The following is a 16,194-nucleotide window of genomic DNA, read 5'->3' as shown; positions in this document are numbered from 1 at the left end:
ACCTGTGGTAAGTAAAGAATGTCACTTTCTAACAGGCTCAAAAACCCCGAGTTATCTTGGTATCTCAAGAGGAGAGGAATTTACCCAACTTCTAAGTATTTGAGAGTACAAACCCATGGCTAGGCTCAGCTTTAAAAAGTCTTATCTGAGAGTCCTTATGGAACAGAGTTCCATCAAAGCCAACTTTAAAAGCCTATGTGGAAAATAAGTATTCTTGCTGCACTTTATGCAAATAATCAGGTCAAGTATAGTAAGACTAAAGTTTATTTTGTAAACACATCTGTCCTATCATGATTTGTTTTTGTGTGTTTTTTGGTTTTTGGTTTTATTTGAGATGGAGTCTCACTCTGTCACCCAGGCTAGAGTGCAGTCACGTGACCTCGGCTCACTGCAACCTCCACCTCCCGGGTTCAAGCGATTCTCCTGCCTCAGCCTGCCAAGTAGCTGGGATTACAGGTGCGTGCCACCATGCCCGGCTAATTTTTGTATTTTTAGTAGAGATGAGGTTTCGCCATGTTGGCCAGGGTGGTCTCGAATTCCTGACCTAAGGTGATCTGCCCACCTTGGCCTCCCAAAGTGCTAGGATTACAGGCATGAGTCACCCCGCCTTGCCCATGATTTGTTTTTAATAAAAACAGGGACTGGAGAGAGAAAAATTCTGTTTCAAAAAATTATAGTATACCTGTAGTTAGCTGTACTTGAGTTTTTCCAGCAGTTTGGCCTAAATTCTAAATTCTTGGCAGGCTACAAGTTCCCAAACTAATGCTTTCAAATCTTTACTTTTAAAACTGGGAATTGCATTCCTTATTCTGGTACTCATTATTTACCTTATAGTATGCTGTTTCCTTAAATGTGGTACTAAAACTATAGTTGACAATACTAATGCCTTTATCATGCAAGCCTTGGAATCTCAGCCAGGACTGCATGAGTATGCTTTGACAGTTGCAAAGTGGTTCCACTCCTTTCACCTTGGGGTCAACACCTACCCCCACACGCCCCTGGTCAACAGGAAGAAGTTACAATGGTCTTTGCCCTTTTTCTATCTTCATTAGCCAACACCTTAAGATGAGGTGTTATAAAACCGAAAGGGTTTTTTGGGATTGAAATTGCCATTGCAAAATTATAACTGAGACAGTGAAAGAGATCTGACATAACCAACTCCAAGTTGCTTCTAACCTGCAAGCTGTTCATTCCTGGCTGCAGGCCCAGCTAACTTTGGGAGGAACTTATAGTTTATAGGTTGAAACAAAGATGATAACAGCCCTTTCCCAAAACAAACCCCCTTCTTGCCTGGGGACTAGACTGCTTTTATAGGACTAAGAAATTAGCCACAAAATTAGAAATTATGTTTTAGGAGTCATGTAGCTAGAGGCTACAAAATTCTGACCCTCCCCAAATTGCTCCTGGGGGTAAAAATCACTATTGTAAAGCCTAAGACCAGTGCTTGAGATATTTTGCAGACCCTGCAGTTGATGGATCAGCTGGCACCACCCACATTGATAAACTGGCTCATCTGATCCCAATCTGGGAACTGACTCAGTGCAAGAAGACAGCTTCAACTCCCTATGATTTCACCTCTGACCTGACCAATCAGCACTCCTTGGTGGCTTCTCCTCGCCCACCAAGTTGTCCTTAAAAACTCTGATCCCTGAATACTCGGGGAGACTGATACGAGTAATAATAAAACTCCAGTCTCCCACAAAAAAAATAAAGTGAAATGCTTAAAGGGAAATCTAATTATTTAAGATTATATTCAAACATTAAAGACTCCTTAAAAACGAGTGTTAAAATTTGCTAGACTTAGAATAACAATATTCACAAATTGAATTTAAAAGTATAAGACAGAATTAAGCTTTTAAATTTTTATTACCAGAAATCCACACTATCCACTGCAAATCTCTTGAAATACCCTTCCAAGCTTAAAGCAAAAATCTCTCTTCCTTGCCATTAAAGGATATTCTCTTATAATTTCATGCCTATCCTCTATTCTCTCACTTTTCTCTACCTGGAATGCATATGAAACAGAATATAGAATTTCTGTATATATTCTTCAGGTGTATTAACTTTTCTTTCATACTTTTAATCTATCATTTGCTTGTATTTTGGGAGAATTTCCCAGTTCTCAGCTTTTATTTTTATTTTTCCCATACTATCCATTGACTCTTGCTTCACCTTATCAATCCACAACCAAGATACAATTAATCAACCTTGATTAATGAGATTCTCTAGAAACGAAATGATGAGGAGTGTACCATAACCAAGCCTCCCATTTCAACAATGAGCTGGAAGTTAGTGCAATCAGAGGTTGCAGATTCCCAAGCAAAGGAGATTGGAGAATTACAGAAATCACTAAGGAGTTGGTATCACATCAACAGCCAAAGTTGATATTGCTTAATAATCAGTCCCCACCCTTCACTTTCCTATTATACAGCCACAGAGGCTTTCCATCCACAGGGTTCTGTCTGCTTTATAAAATGTCCTTGAGTCTCTCCTACATTAACACCTGCACTAGAAATCAAACATTGATTTATGTAAAGGTTTTCTCCACTTTGGTTATGGCAAATGAAGCATAGGATACTCAAAGTTTGGCAAAAGCTCAGGAATTGAGATCCTAGGTTTTTGGAAGAATGGAGACAAAATACAAATGTAAAGTAAGGGAGTAAACCTCCATCCCCATCCCTTCTTTGATAAGGTTTTCCTTTCAGAGCTAAAGGCTCTGGAAATATATAAACACTATAATGCCTGATAATGATAGAGAGGGATGGGCAGAAGGTCAGGGGCTATTTTCCCTCGGGTGGTTAGAGGAGCACCTCTAGGAAAGGACCACCCTCAGGAAGGTGGTGCTTTCCTCCACCTGTCTTAGCCTGTTGCATTGCAATAAAGGAATACATGCGGCTGGGTAGTTTATAATAAAAGAGGTTTATTTGGCTCACTGTTCAGCAGGCTGTATAAGAAGCATGGCACCACCAGCATCAGCTTCTGGTGAGGGGCTCAAGCTGCTTCCACTCACAGCGGAAGGGGAAGGGGGGCTGGCGTGTGCAGAGATCACATGGTGAGAAAAGAAGCAAGAGAGGGAAGGGAGGTGCCTGGCCCTTTTCAACACCAGCTTTCAGGAAAACTCTCTGGGGAACTGATAGAGTGCAAACTAATGAGGATGGCACCATGCCGTTCATGAGGGATCCACCCTTATGACCTAAACCCCTCCCACTAGGCCCCACCTCAAACATTGATGACCAAATTTCAACATGAGACTTGAAGGGGACAAACAAATCGTATGTAAACCATAGCAGCACCCCACCATTCTTTATACTCCTTCCCAGCTTTATTTTTCTTCATATAACTTATTATTGCCTCAAACTGTAGAACTTACTTGTTGACTTTGTTATTGACTGTATGTTCCATGGGAATGTAAGCTTGATGAAGACTGGGACTTTGGCTTAAGTACTGCTGTAGAATACCACTGTATTCCTAGTTTATTGAACACTGCTTGGCACATGGTAACTGCTTAATAAACATTCATTGGATGATGGATTCCATTGGTACACACGGGTTAAGTATAGCCTGAAACTAATTTTTCTCATCCCATGATCTAGAGTTGAAAACTTTTTATATTTTTGTTATAAAATATTTTTCATGGTTTCAGAACATTTACTGAAACATACTGTTTTATAAATCAAAACCTTTACAAATTGTACTTATTGATCTAAGATTTCCTAGCACAAGAAAATATGACTGTCTCATTTTTGGTTCAAGTTCACAGTTTGTTAATTTTTCACATCATTCCATAAAAATGTTAGTCATAAATTACAAATCCAATAATGTAACCATAAAGTTGTCATGATAGTGTTCCAATGTATTGCTCATTTCAGGAACTAGAGGCAGATAGCCCTAGAGTTTAGACTTAGACCTGAACCAAATATTCCTCCTTTGAGAACTTGCTGAGTTGATTTTATTTGTAATCTGTGTGCAGACTAGAGGAGTGGAAATTTCTGCTCTCTCACAAAGACTGTAGACTATTTGCACTTATCAGTTTTCAAAATTCCAGGCTTAATCTGGTTCATGCTAATTATTCCCGGTGTTTCTGCTCAGGCCTAGATACCAGTGATGCCAGCTTCATGTAACTGCTGCTGATCGCTCACTCACTCACTCCTTTGAAACCCAAACTTGTCAAAATCATAGAATTTTGTGAGTCTAGCAAACAGCCCCGAGAGATAAGACATATATGGGACAGAACGCCATGACCCCCAAGGACTGCGGCATGTGGGCATTTTCATATGCCAGAAACGTCCTAAGGTTCATGGCATTATTCAAGATAAACCTTTAGGCACTCATACCTGCTCTTTTCAAACTTATGTGACAAAATGAATGTGTCCAGTTCTGGGGCCTGAAGAATCTACTCACCTGACTCTTCAACGTCACTGTGACACATATGAGACCAGGCAGCCTTCTAGACTTGCCAGTGCTTCTGGAAAGCTAGGGAGCCTTCAGGACTTAGTTGACCACATTTCAGCTCTAGCTGTGCACAGGGCTGCCTCCTTTCCTCCAGGTTTGGGTCATCCCTCAAGGATTCGTGCAATCCTCCTTCCTTTTCTCTCATAGAAAATACTGGTCTTTGTGACTAACATTGTACTAAATTATTAGGTTGACATTGAAGAAAAGACATTGCTTTTCAATGGCAATAACCACAATTACTTTTGCACCAACCTAATAGCTTTCCATATGCTTCCATTTCTAGATTCTTAAAATGTGACAACCAGAAGAGCCCCATGGTTCATTCAATTCAATTCCTTACTTTAGAGAGAAGGACATGGTGATTGCCAGAAACCTAAATGCTGGTTAATGGTAGAGCCAGAATCAGAAACAAGATTTCTTGACTCTCCACTGGGGGGCTTCTTAGGTCACAGACTAGGTAAGAGTTCTGGCTTTTTACCCAAGCATTCCATAAAAGGCTTTTCCTGGTTTTAACCTTTCACTTACTGTAACAGAGGGGATGGTGTGGTGGCCATGCTATGGTGTGTGATGACTTTTTACTCTTATGGACAACACCCCAGTCCTCCTTTCCCAGTCTCTCATGGCTTTGCAACCATGTGTCCTAGGGATCATCCCTTTTATCTTCTCTGAAAGATCACACACCCTAGGAAGACTTCTGGCCTACTATTCCCTGTGGAGAACTCAGGTACTATAGAGATGTCTCACAAAAAAGAATTTCTGTGTCCTGCAGCTTCTTCTGCATGATAAAAAGGAGGAGTGTAGCTAAATAACAAAAACAAAGATTTCAGGTGTCTGCACCAAAATACATACATTCATTTATTTCTCATTGCAGCAACAAGATAAACAAGTATAATTCCATGGTCAAGGAGTTACAAATAGTAGCAAGCCCAGTAACCTTGAGCATATCTATAAGGCAAATAAAACAAATATTTCTTTCATAGTGTGGGCATCCAACTTTAGATAATCTAGAAAAAAATCACTCTAGCCCCTGAATACCATGATGTGCATGATGTGCAAAATGAAAGTATCACCCAAAATATTTTCGAAGCTAAAAATAAAATATTTAAATTCAAATACTTTAATCAAATTGGAAATGCAAACAGTACACTTAGAGTCATCCTTAGCCAGCTGTTCTCCAAACAAAAGATCAAGAAACAAAACCAAGAACAAAGACAATGTAAAAAAGAAAAGGTTTATCTAGAAAAACTGGAAGCTCATCAAAGTCACATTTCTTCTTCTGATTCTTGTTCTCGTTCAGCATTTTTCAGAAGTCCAACTTCTGAGGAGCAGAGCCTCTTAAGTCTAGATTTAACCAACCTGAGGAGAAAGAAAAGCATCTCAAGTTAGACGGTGTTTAAAATAGAAACCCAGAGCAATATGCACCCATTATACCACAAAGTCTAGATTATTTGGGCAACTGGGGAAGGCAACCCAAAAAGGAAAATTACTTTTATTTGGCTTTGGAGCTGCCTGAAAATTTTTGTGGATTAAAGCAGGGTATAAGTAAACAGATACAACGTGGTTTTCCAATGTATTGCATCATTGTTTAATTAGGCCTCAGAAGATAACTTTGATCATTTCTTTTTCTTTTTCTTTTCTTTTCTATTTTTTTTTATGAGACAGAGTCTTGCTCTGTCACCCAGGCTGGAGTGCAGTGGTGCAATCTTGGCTCACTGCAACCTCCACCTCCCGGGTTCAAGCAATCCTCCTGCCTCGGCCTCCTGAGTAGCTGGAATTAGAGGCATGTATCATCATACCCAGCTAATTTTTTTTTTTTTTGAAACGGAGTTTTGCTGTGTCGTCCAGGCTGGAGGCTGGAGTGCAGTGGCACAATCTCAGCTCACTGCAACCTCTGCTTCCCGGGTTCAAGCAATTCTCTGCCTCAGCCCCCCGAGTAGCTGGGATTACAGGCGCCCACCACCACGCCCAGCTAATTTTTTTGTATTTTTAATAGAGATGGGGTTTCACCATCTTGGCCAGGCTGATCTTGAACTCCTGACCTCGTGATCCACCTGCCTCGGCCTCCCAAAGTGCTGGGATTACAGGCATGAGCCACTGTGCCCAGCCATTTTTTAAAATATTTTTAGTAGACAAGGGGTTTCACCATGTTGGTCAGGATGGTCTCGAACTCCTGAACTCGTGATCTGACCGCCTCAGCCTCCCAAAGTGCTCGGATTATAGGCATGAGCCACCATGCCCAGCCAACTTTGATCATTTCTAAAACAATTAAGAGAATCGCTGGGCTGTGGCAAGCCCAGATGAAACCAAGCTCAGTTGAGTTTCTCCATAAAAGCCACATCTGTGTATTGCAAACAGGTGCTATATCATATAAAGGAAGTGCAAGAAGCCCGCCTCTAGGGTTGGCAGCCCAAGTCAAGGCCCACGTCAAGTCTGGGCTAAATTCAGCCCCTACTTCCTCCTACTAGCCCCTTCCAGGGGGAGCTTTTGTGCAGGGAACAAGCTGTTCAACTGCATGTGATGCCTCTGCCATGATGAATTAAGAAGCTCAAAGAAGTACCCTCCATCCTGGTGACTGTTTTCATAGTTTAAGAGAATCTGGGCCGGGCATGGTGGCTCACGCCTATAATCCCAGCACTGTGGGAGGCAAGGCGGGCAGATCGCCTGTGGTCAAGAGTTCAAGACCAGACTGGCCAACATGGCAAAACTCCGTCTCTACTAAAAATACAAAATTAGCTGGCCATGGTGGCACATGCCTGTAATCCCAGCTACTCAGGAGGCTGAGGCAAGAGAATCTCCTGAGTCCAGGCGGTGGAGGTTGCAGTGAGCTGAGATCACGCCACTGCACTCCAGCCTGGGCGACAGAGCAAGTCTCCATCTCAAAAAAAAAAAAAAAAGAAAAAAAAAAGAGAATCCATAGGCCTGGGGGAAGCACGGATTATAATTTTTGACACTAGAAGATGTGACACTGATCAGCAGCTGAAGCTCAGCAGGCTCTCCACTTCTCTGATGTGCGAAAGAGTGTCATAAGAACTAGGCAAAGCTTTTCCTGTGCATCATTATTATAAAGGCATTGTGCTGTGACCATATCAACAAAGCATAGTTAACTCCCAGAAATACATAGGAATATGCAAACAAATTTGATAAGCCAAATCACCAATATCACTCTTCACAAATGAAAAACTTCACCAGTCTACCTGCATCTTTACCCTTATTTTCTGCTATATTTTTTCTGATGAAAGTCTGGCCTGCCTGTATCAATATGTAATGGCTTTACTTGTGCTCTGAGAGGGGTTTTTGAAATACTTCTGTGGAACTAACTTAAGCTATTGCTTAAGTTTATATCAAAATATATCAGAAAATTTAACCCTTGGTCTTATCTTTTCAAGAACAATATGACGGTAAAATTGAAAAGTATATAAAACATGATTTCAAAACAAATGAAGTCTATATTTAAAGAGCTCTGCAACATAAATCTATTATCTATTAAAACAGCAAACAAGGGTTTATTGAGAATCTACTATATGTTTGGCAATGTGCCAAGAGGTGTGGGAAATATGGAAAGGGTCTCATACTCAAGGAGACACAATCTAGCCAGTAGATAACACTAACCCACATGACCTAATAGTGAACATCACAGGAGAGATCCCAATTGTTAAAATGCATGGTGAAGACGACGGGCTGTAAAAATTCTTGGAGGGACCTCTGGTAGAATTCGGCTGTGAATCCATCTGGTCCTGGACTTTTTTTGGTTGGTAAGCTATTGATTATTGCCTCAATTTCAGAGCCTGTTATTGGTCTATTCAGAGATTCAACTTCTTCCTGGTTTAGTCTTGGGAGGATGTATGTGTCGAGGAATTTATCCATTTCTTCAGGATTTTCTAGTTTATTTGCATACAGGTGTTTATAGTACTCTCTGATGGTAGTTTGTATTTCTGTGGGATCGGTGGTGACATCCCCTTTATCATTTTTTATTGTGTCTATTTGATTCTTCTTTCTTTTCTTCTTTATTAGTCTTGCTAGCAGTCTATCAATTTTGTTGATCTTTTCAAAAAACCAGCTCCTGGATTCATTAATTTTTTGAAAGGTTTTTTGTACCATTCCTTCTGAAACTATTCCAATCAATAGAAAAAGAAGGAATCCTCCCTAACTCATTTCATGAGGCCAGCATCATCTTGATACCAAAGGCTGGCAGAGACATAACCAAAAAAGAAAATTTTAGACCAATATCCTTGATGAACATGGATGCAAAAATCCTCAATAAAATACTGGCAAACCGAATCCAGCAGCACATCAAAAAGCTTATCCACCATGATCAAGTGGGCTTCATCCCTGGGATGCAAGGCTGGTTCAACATACACAAATCAATAAATGTAATCCAGCATATAACAGAACCAACGACAAAAACCACATGATTATCTCAATAGATGCAGAAAAGGCCTTTGACAAAATTCAACAATGGTTCATGCTAAAAACTATCAATAAATTAGGTATTGATGGGACGTATCTCAAAATAATAAAAGCTATCTATGACAAACCCACAGCCAATATCATACTGAATGGGCAAAAACTGGAAGCATTCCCTTTGAAAACGGGCACAAGACAGGGATGCCCTCTCTCACCACTCATAGTCTTGGAAGTTCTGGCCAGGGCGATCAGGCAGGAGAAGGAAATAAAGGGTATTCAATTAGGAAAAGAGGAGGTCAAATTGTCCCTGTTTGCAGATGACGTGATTGTATATCTAGAAAACCCCATCAGCTCAGCCCAAAAGCTCCTTAAGCTGATAAGCAACTTCAGCAAAGTCTCAGGATGCAAAATCAATGTACAAAAATCGCAAGCATTCTTATACACCAATAACAGACAAACAGAGAGCCAAATCATGAATTAACTCCCATTCACAATTGCTTCAAAGAGAATAAAATAACTAGGAATCCAACTTACAAGGGATGTGAAGGACCTCTTCAAGGAGAACTACAAACCACTGCTCAAGGAAATAAAAGAGGATACAAACAAATGGAAGAACATTCCATGCTCATGGGTAGGAAGAATCAATATCGTGAAAATGGCCATACTGCCCAAGGTAATTTATAGATTCAATGCCATCCCCATCAAGCTACCAATGACTTTCTTCACAGAATTGGAAAAAACTACTTTAAAGTTCATATGGAACCAAAAAAGAGCCCACATTGCCAAGTCAATCCTAAGCCAAAAGAACAAAGCTGGAGGCATCATGCTACCTGACTTCAAACTATACTACAAAGCTACAGCAACCAAAACAGCATGGTACTGGTACCAAAACAGAGATATAGACCAATGGAACAGAACAGAGCCCTCAGAAATAATGCCACATATCTACAACTATCTGATCTTTGACAAACCTGAGAAAAACAAGCAATGGGGAAAGGATTCCCTATTTAATAAATGGTGCTGGGAAAACTGGCTAGCCATATGTAGAAAGCTGAAACTGGATCCCTTCCTTATACCTTATACAAAAATTAATTCAAGATGGATTAAAGACTTAAATGTTAGACCTAAAACCATAAAAACCCTAGAAGAAAACCTAGGCAATACCATTCAGGACATAGGCATGGGCAAGGACTTCATGTTGAAAACACCAAAAGCAATGGCAACAAAAGCCAAAATTGACACATGGGATCTAATTAAACTAAAGAGCTTCTGCACAGCAAAAGAAACTACCATCAGAGTGAACAGGCAACCTACAAAATGGGAGAAAATTTTCGCAACCTACTCATCTGACAAAGGGCTAGTATCCAGAATCTACAATGAACTCCAACAAATTTACAAGAAAAAAACAAACAACCCCATCAAAAAGTGGGCAAAGGATATGAATAGACACTTCTCAAAAGAAGACATTTATGTAGCCAAAAAACACATGAAAAAATGCTCACCATCACTGGCCATCAGAGAAATGCAAATCAAAACCACAATGAGATACCATCTCACACCAGTTAGAATGGCAATCATTAAAAAGTCAGGAAACAACAGGTGCTGGAGAGGTTGTGGAGAAATAGGAACACTTTTACACTGTTGGTGGGACTGTCAACTAGTTCAACCATTGTGGAAGTCAGTGTGGCGATTCCTCAGGGATCTAGAACTAGAAATACCATTTGATCCAGCCATCGCATTACTGGGTATATACCCAAAGGATTATGAATCATGCTGCTATAAAGACACATGCACATGTATGTTTACTGTGGCACTATTCACAATAGCAAAGACTTGGAACCAACCTAAATGTCCAACAACAATAGATTGGATTAAGAAAATGTGGCACATATACACCATGGAATACTATGCAGCCATAAAAATTGATGAGTTCATGTCCTTTGCAGGGACATGGATGAAACTGGAAACCATCATTCTCAGCAAACTATCGCAAGAACAAAAAACCAAACACCACATGTTCTCACTCATAGGTGGGAACTGAACAATGAGAACACATGGACACAGGAAGGGGAACATCACACACTGGGGACTGTTGTGGGGTGGGGGTAGGCGGGAGGGATAGCATTAGGAGATATACCTAATATAAATGATGAGTTAATGGGTGCAGCACACCAACATGGCACATGTATACATATGTAACAAACCTGCACGTTGTGCACATGTATCCTAAAACTTAAAGTATAATAATAATAAAATTAAAAAAAAAGAATATTGCTTATCATACAGAAACTTCATTCTTGTTTTCTAAGAGGTAAACAAATCAGTTTAAATTGTATGGAATGTTTCTTAAGTAGCTATTAAGATCACCTTATGGTATTTCTTAATCATAAGAAACTGGACCTATCATTAGGGTACATTTAATTAACAAATTTTTCAAAATTAAATCATCTTTATATATGTGCAGTAAACAATACTTGTTGGCAAAAAAAATTAAAAAAAGAATCAAGGACTCTACTAGACAAAATATGTACTAACATGGACATTTAGGCATATCTACAGCTTCCATCATGTTTTGATAATGTGAATGTATATTGGACGGCTGCTGTCCATGTTCACTGGTTACATTAAGACTGTGGGAGTAATGATTGTGGAGGGAAGGTCTATCTTAAAATATTTGTGGAAGATGGAGCTCTAATGATATGGAGAACAGATGAAGCATTTGCAGGTTTGACCTAACACCAAGAAAGAGTGTAAGAAGTTTTAGAAGGTGATAGACCAAAGATAGTTTTATGCAATAATAGAACATTTTGTAAATCGCCTAGTTGCTACATTTTACCCATATGTTTTTCATAATAAAATCTTTTGTGGTGTATTTGAAAACAAAAACAAAAACTCTTAAAGGGAGATGAGCAAGAGCTAGAGTCATCACAGAAGATTTCATAGAAAAGACGTGCATTTAATGTGAATATGCTAGGTGGAGGGAACTGCGTGGTCAGAAAGATTAGGATAATATGTGTTGGGGGTAGAGGGGAAGGTTGGAAAATAAAAAATGGAGTGTCCAGTATCCAGAGTACTATAAGTGGATAAGAGGCCCGTTAGGGGTATGAAGCGTTTTGAAACAGGAAGAGACAGTAGTCTTCTTTTGGCTCTGGAGGGGAGCTGACATGAGGAAGAGCATTTCCTTGGATGCTGGCACTGATCTTGAAGGCTTTCCAGCCCCTAAGGAGATGAGGCCCAGAAGTCAGCCTAGAACAACAGGGGAGAAGCCAAGTTTCACTCAATGGCAGAGCCAGTCTTGACAAGGAGCACGTGCACATGCTTTGGAGGAAGTGAATGGGGCTAATAGAATGAGAAGGTGGAATTTCCTAGTACCCAAAGCACCTAGACCTCTAGAAGGAAGCAACCATAGATCAAAGTGGGCTGACCTGCAGCTGAACAGAGATAGCTGAGAGCTAGACAAAGGAATGATTTCTTCACCCAGTGCCTCAGCACCAGAGCTGTTCAGCAATGAGGCACAAAGAAGCACAGAGCAGGAGGGGTGACTTGGGGCCCATGTCTAAAGAGAAGAATGGAAAGTTGGTTCTAGCTGGGACCTCACTGGGCCTAGCAGTAGCTACTGCAATTTAGGAATCAGAGAACCTGCTAGATGTGTAGTATCCAATACAGTAGCCACTATCCACACATATATGGATATTTAAATTAATAAAATTAGTGTGGCATGAGCCACATTTTAAGTGCTCAATAGCTAGTGACTACTATATTAGACATTGTAGATACAGAACATTTCAATCAGCACTGAAGTCTGAAGGATTAGGTGCTGGAGTCTTCATGCCTGGTCATTGAAATCAGCCAAGCCAACTGTGGTTCGGCATTAACCACCTTAGAGAAAGGAACTCTGATCACCCCTTTCTATTCCTGCTCATCCTTCAAGCTGCAGCTTCATTCTCAATTGTAAAGAGGCCTCCCCTGAACTCCAAGAGTGCTTTGTTCTTCTACTATTTCTGTATATTGCACTGCATTTTCATTGTGCATCTCCCTAATTTAGTCCTAATTATAAGACTAAAAATTCCTCATGGGTAGGGTTCATATCACATTCATTTTTTTTTTATGCCAAAGAGGAATAAGGAAGAGGAGAAGGAGGAAAAGAATAACAAGAGGAAGAACAACAAGACAATAATATTTATTGAGCTCTTATTATGTCCTAAGCTTAAATACTTGATCTCATTTAGGTCTTATTATTTCCCCATTTTACAAACAACAAAACTAGTACTTAACGTGGTTAAGTAATTGGCCCAAAGTCATACTGCTGATAAATAGTGCAGCTAAAAATATGTGTTCTTATAACTCTGTTCTACTGCTCCTTACCCACTTATGGAACATTATACTGGGGTTCTTAAAAAAAATGTATTCAACTGGATCTGACTTTTAGAAATATTAGTCAATGTCAAATTAGGCAGACACCTACATTTAATGGAACACACACAAGTTGGTCAAAAAAGGACTCGAAGCTTAAGAAGTGCTATAATTGAAGTATCTACACATGGGTAAATGGAGGACTCACTATAGGCAGTGCAGGGTGAGGGAAACCATTCAGAAGAGAGAAGAGGAAATAGCATATGTGGAGACATGGAGGCACAGAGGAGTGTGATGAAGGGTAATGTGAGCATCAGAGGCGCAGCTGAGGCACTGTTCAGTGACTAACTTTAAACCAGCATTTATTCTTTTTACTGGGAATTTTTGTGTTTGCAGATAATATTCTGCTATGCTACCCTGTCTTATGGGATGATAAGGAATGAAATCCCCTTTTGAATTTTAAATTCAATACCACTGAGTCTTGATAATCACATAACAAGGAACAGAACCTCCATTAACAGAAACCGCTAACTTACCAGGTAATGAAAGCATAATTCATTCCAACGATGACAATGGTTACTGCATAATGCCAACAAAAGCATATGGTGAGAAACAAAATATTTTCATGATCCATCAGATCCCATGCAGGACCTCCACTGGGGGGATACAGGACAAATCCAATCTGTAATTTAGAACAAAAAGCATATATTAAAATAACCAATCACATTCCCAAAAATGGTGCATTTCAAAATACTTGCTTCCAAGGTAAATAACTAAGTTAACTCCAATTATCTAAGATGTAACAGATAAAACATCAGGTTTTGCTGCCTGTTTTAGTAATATAGAGAGTCTCTAATATGTCATATTTTCATAAAAGTTTTAAAAGGACATTTAATGATCAGTTTTCAAAATATAAACAGTCATCTCGCTAGGAATGTCTGGACTTTAAGAGAATGTCTTGGGTTTCTACATTGTGCAGTTTCACTCTGTTATTTCAAAATTGGAGTACAAAAAGGTTTTAAAATAAATAAATGCCCACAGTTAACATTATATTTAATGGTAAAAGACTGAAATCTTTCCCCCTAATATCAGGAACAAGACATGGATGTCTGCTTTCACACTTCTATTGAATGTTGTACTGAAAATCTTAGCGAGAGCAATTAAGTTAAGATTTAGCTAGAGTAATTAAGCCGTTAAGAAAAATAAAAGGCATCCATACTAGAAAGAAAGAGGCAAAAATATCTACATTCACAGATGACATGATCTTATATATAGAAATTCCTTAAAAACCCATTAAAAAACTATTAGGGCTAATAAATGAGTTCAGCATAGTAGCAGGATACAAAATCAATATACAAAACAGTTGTATTTCTATACAAAAGCAATGAACTCAAAAATAAAATCAAGAAAACAGTTCTGGCCAGGCGTGGTGGCTCACGCCTGTAATCTCAGCACTTTGGGAGGCTGAGGTGGGTGGATCACGAGGTCAGGAGATCGAGACCATCCTGGCTAACACGGTGAAACCCCATCTCTACTAAAAATACAAAAAAATTAGCCAGGCATGGTGGCAGGCACCCGTAGTCCCAGCTACTCGGGAGGCTGAGGCAGGAGAATGGCGTGAACCCAGGAGGCGGAGCTTGCAGTGAGCCGAGATTGCGCCACTGCACTCCAGCCTGGGCGACAGAGCGAGTCTCCGTCTCAAAAAAAAGAAAAAGAAAAAGAAGACAGTTCCATCTACAATAGCATTAAAAAGAATAAAATACTTTAAGAATAAATTTAATCAAGGAGGTTTAGGACTTGTACACCAAAATCTGCATAACATTGTTGAAAGAAATCAAAGAAGATCTAAATAAATGGAAAGCTATCTCATATTCATAGACTGGAAGCTTAATATTGTTGAGATGGCAATACCACCCAAAGCAATCTACAGATTCAATGCAATTGCCATCAAAATTCCAATATTCGTTTTTTTTTTTTTTTTTTGCAGAAATGGAAAAAGCTGATCCTGTAATTCATATGGAATTGCAAGGGATCCAGAATAACCAAAACAACCTTAAAAAAGAAAGCTGGAGGACTTCAATACTACAGAGCTACAGTAATCAAAACAACAGTGTGATACTGGCATAATGATAAACATTTAGATCAATGAAATAAAATTGAGAGTCCAGAAATAAACTCATATGTCTGAGGTCAATTGGTTTTTGACAAGGGTGCCAAAGCCGTTCAATGGGGAAAGAACAGTCTTCAACAAATGGTGCTGAGATAACCGGGTATTCATATGAAAAAAAATGAATTTGGACCCCTACCTCATATATAAAATTAACTCATGTATAAAATTATATATATATAAAATGAACTCAAAATGGATTAAAGACCTAAATATGAGAGCTAAAACCACAAAATTCCTAGAAGAAAATAGGGAGAAAGCTTCATCACTTGAAATTTGTTGATTTTTTTTAAGCTACGACACCAAAAGCACCATCAACCAAAGAAGAAAACAGATAAATTGGACTTCATCAAAATTAACTTTTGTGCTTCAAAGGACACTATTAAGAAAATGAAAAGACAACTCACAGCATGAGAGAAAATATTTGCAAATCATATATCCGATGAGATTATATCTAGAATATAAAAAGAATTCCTAAAACTTAACAACAAAAAAAAATTTTAATGGGCAAAGGACTTCAAGAAACATTTGCCCAAAGCAAATATACACATGGTCAATAAGCACATGAAAAGATTATTGATATCATTGTTCATCAGGGGAATGCAAATCAAAACCACAATGAGATACCATTTTTTATTCATTAGGCTGGCAATAATAATAATAAAAATAACAAATATTGGTGAGGATATGGAGAAATTGAAATCCTTATATATTGCTGATGGGAATGTAAAATGGATAATCTTGATTATCTGGATAATGAAGATAACAATACATGAAAATGAGGATAATAATATATCCTCAAAAAGGGCCATTGCAAG

General features: G+C 39.1%; 1 protein-coding gene across 7 annotated transcripts in view; it reads right to left on the bottom strand.

The window, feature by feature from the left end:
- Positions 1-5,273: 5,273 nt before the first annotated feature.
- TMEM45A (transmembrane protein 45A) overlaps positions 5,274-16,194 on the bottom strand; it is an 84,664-nt gene continuing 73,743 nt past the window's right edge. For 6 of the 7 annotated variants that reach the window (XM_009445960.5, XM_009445958.5, XM_063805151.1 and 3 more), the window contains 2 exons: positions 13,746-13,891; positions 5,274-5,808 (listed from right to left, as the gene is read on the bottom strand). In XM_009445960.5, coding sequence (XP_009444235.1) covers positions 5,715-5,808; positions 13,746-13,891 — 240 coding nt within the window. In that variant the 3' untranslated portion in view covers positions 5,274-5,714. 7 annotated transcript variants of the gene reach the window in all.

This window comes from Pan troglodytes, chromosome 2, assembly GCF_028858775.2.
Source record: "Pan troglodytes isolate AG18354 chromosome 2, NHGRI_mPanTro3-v2.0_pri, whole genome shotgun sequence".
Classification (NCBI taxonomy): Eukaryota; Metazoa; Chordata; class Mammalia; order Primates; family Hominidae; genus Pan; species Pan troglodytes.
The sequence above is the reverse complement of the archived record's forward strand: the minus strand, read 5'-3'. Positions and strand labels throughout refer to the sequence as shown.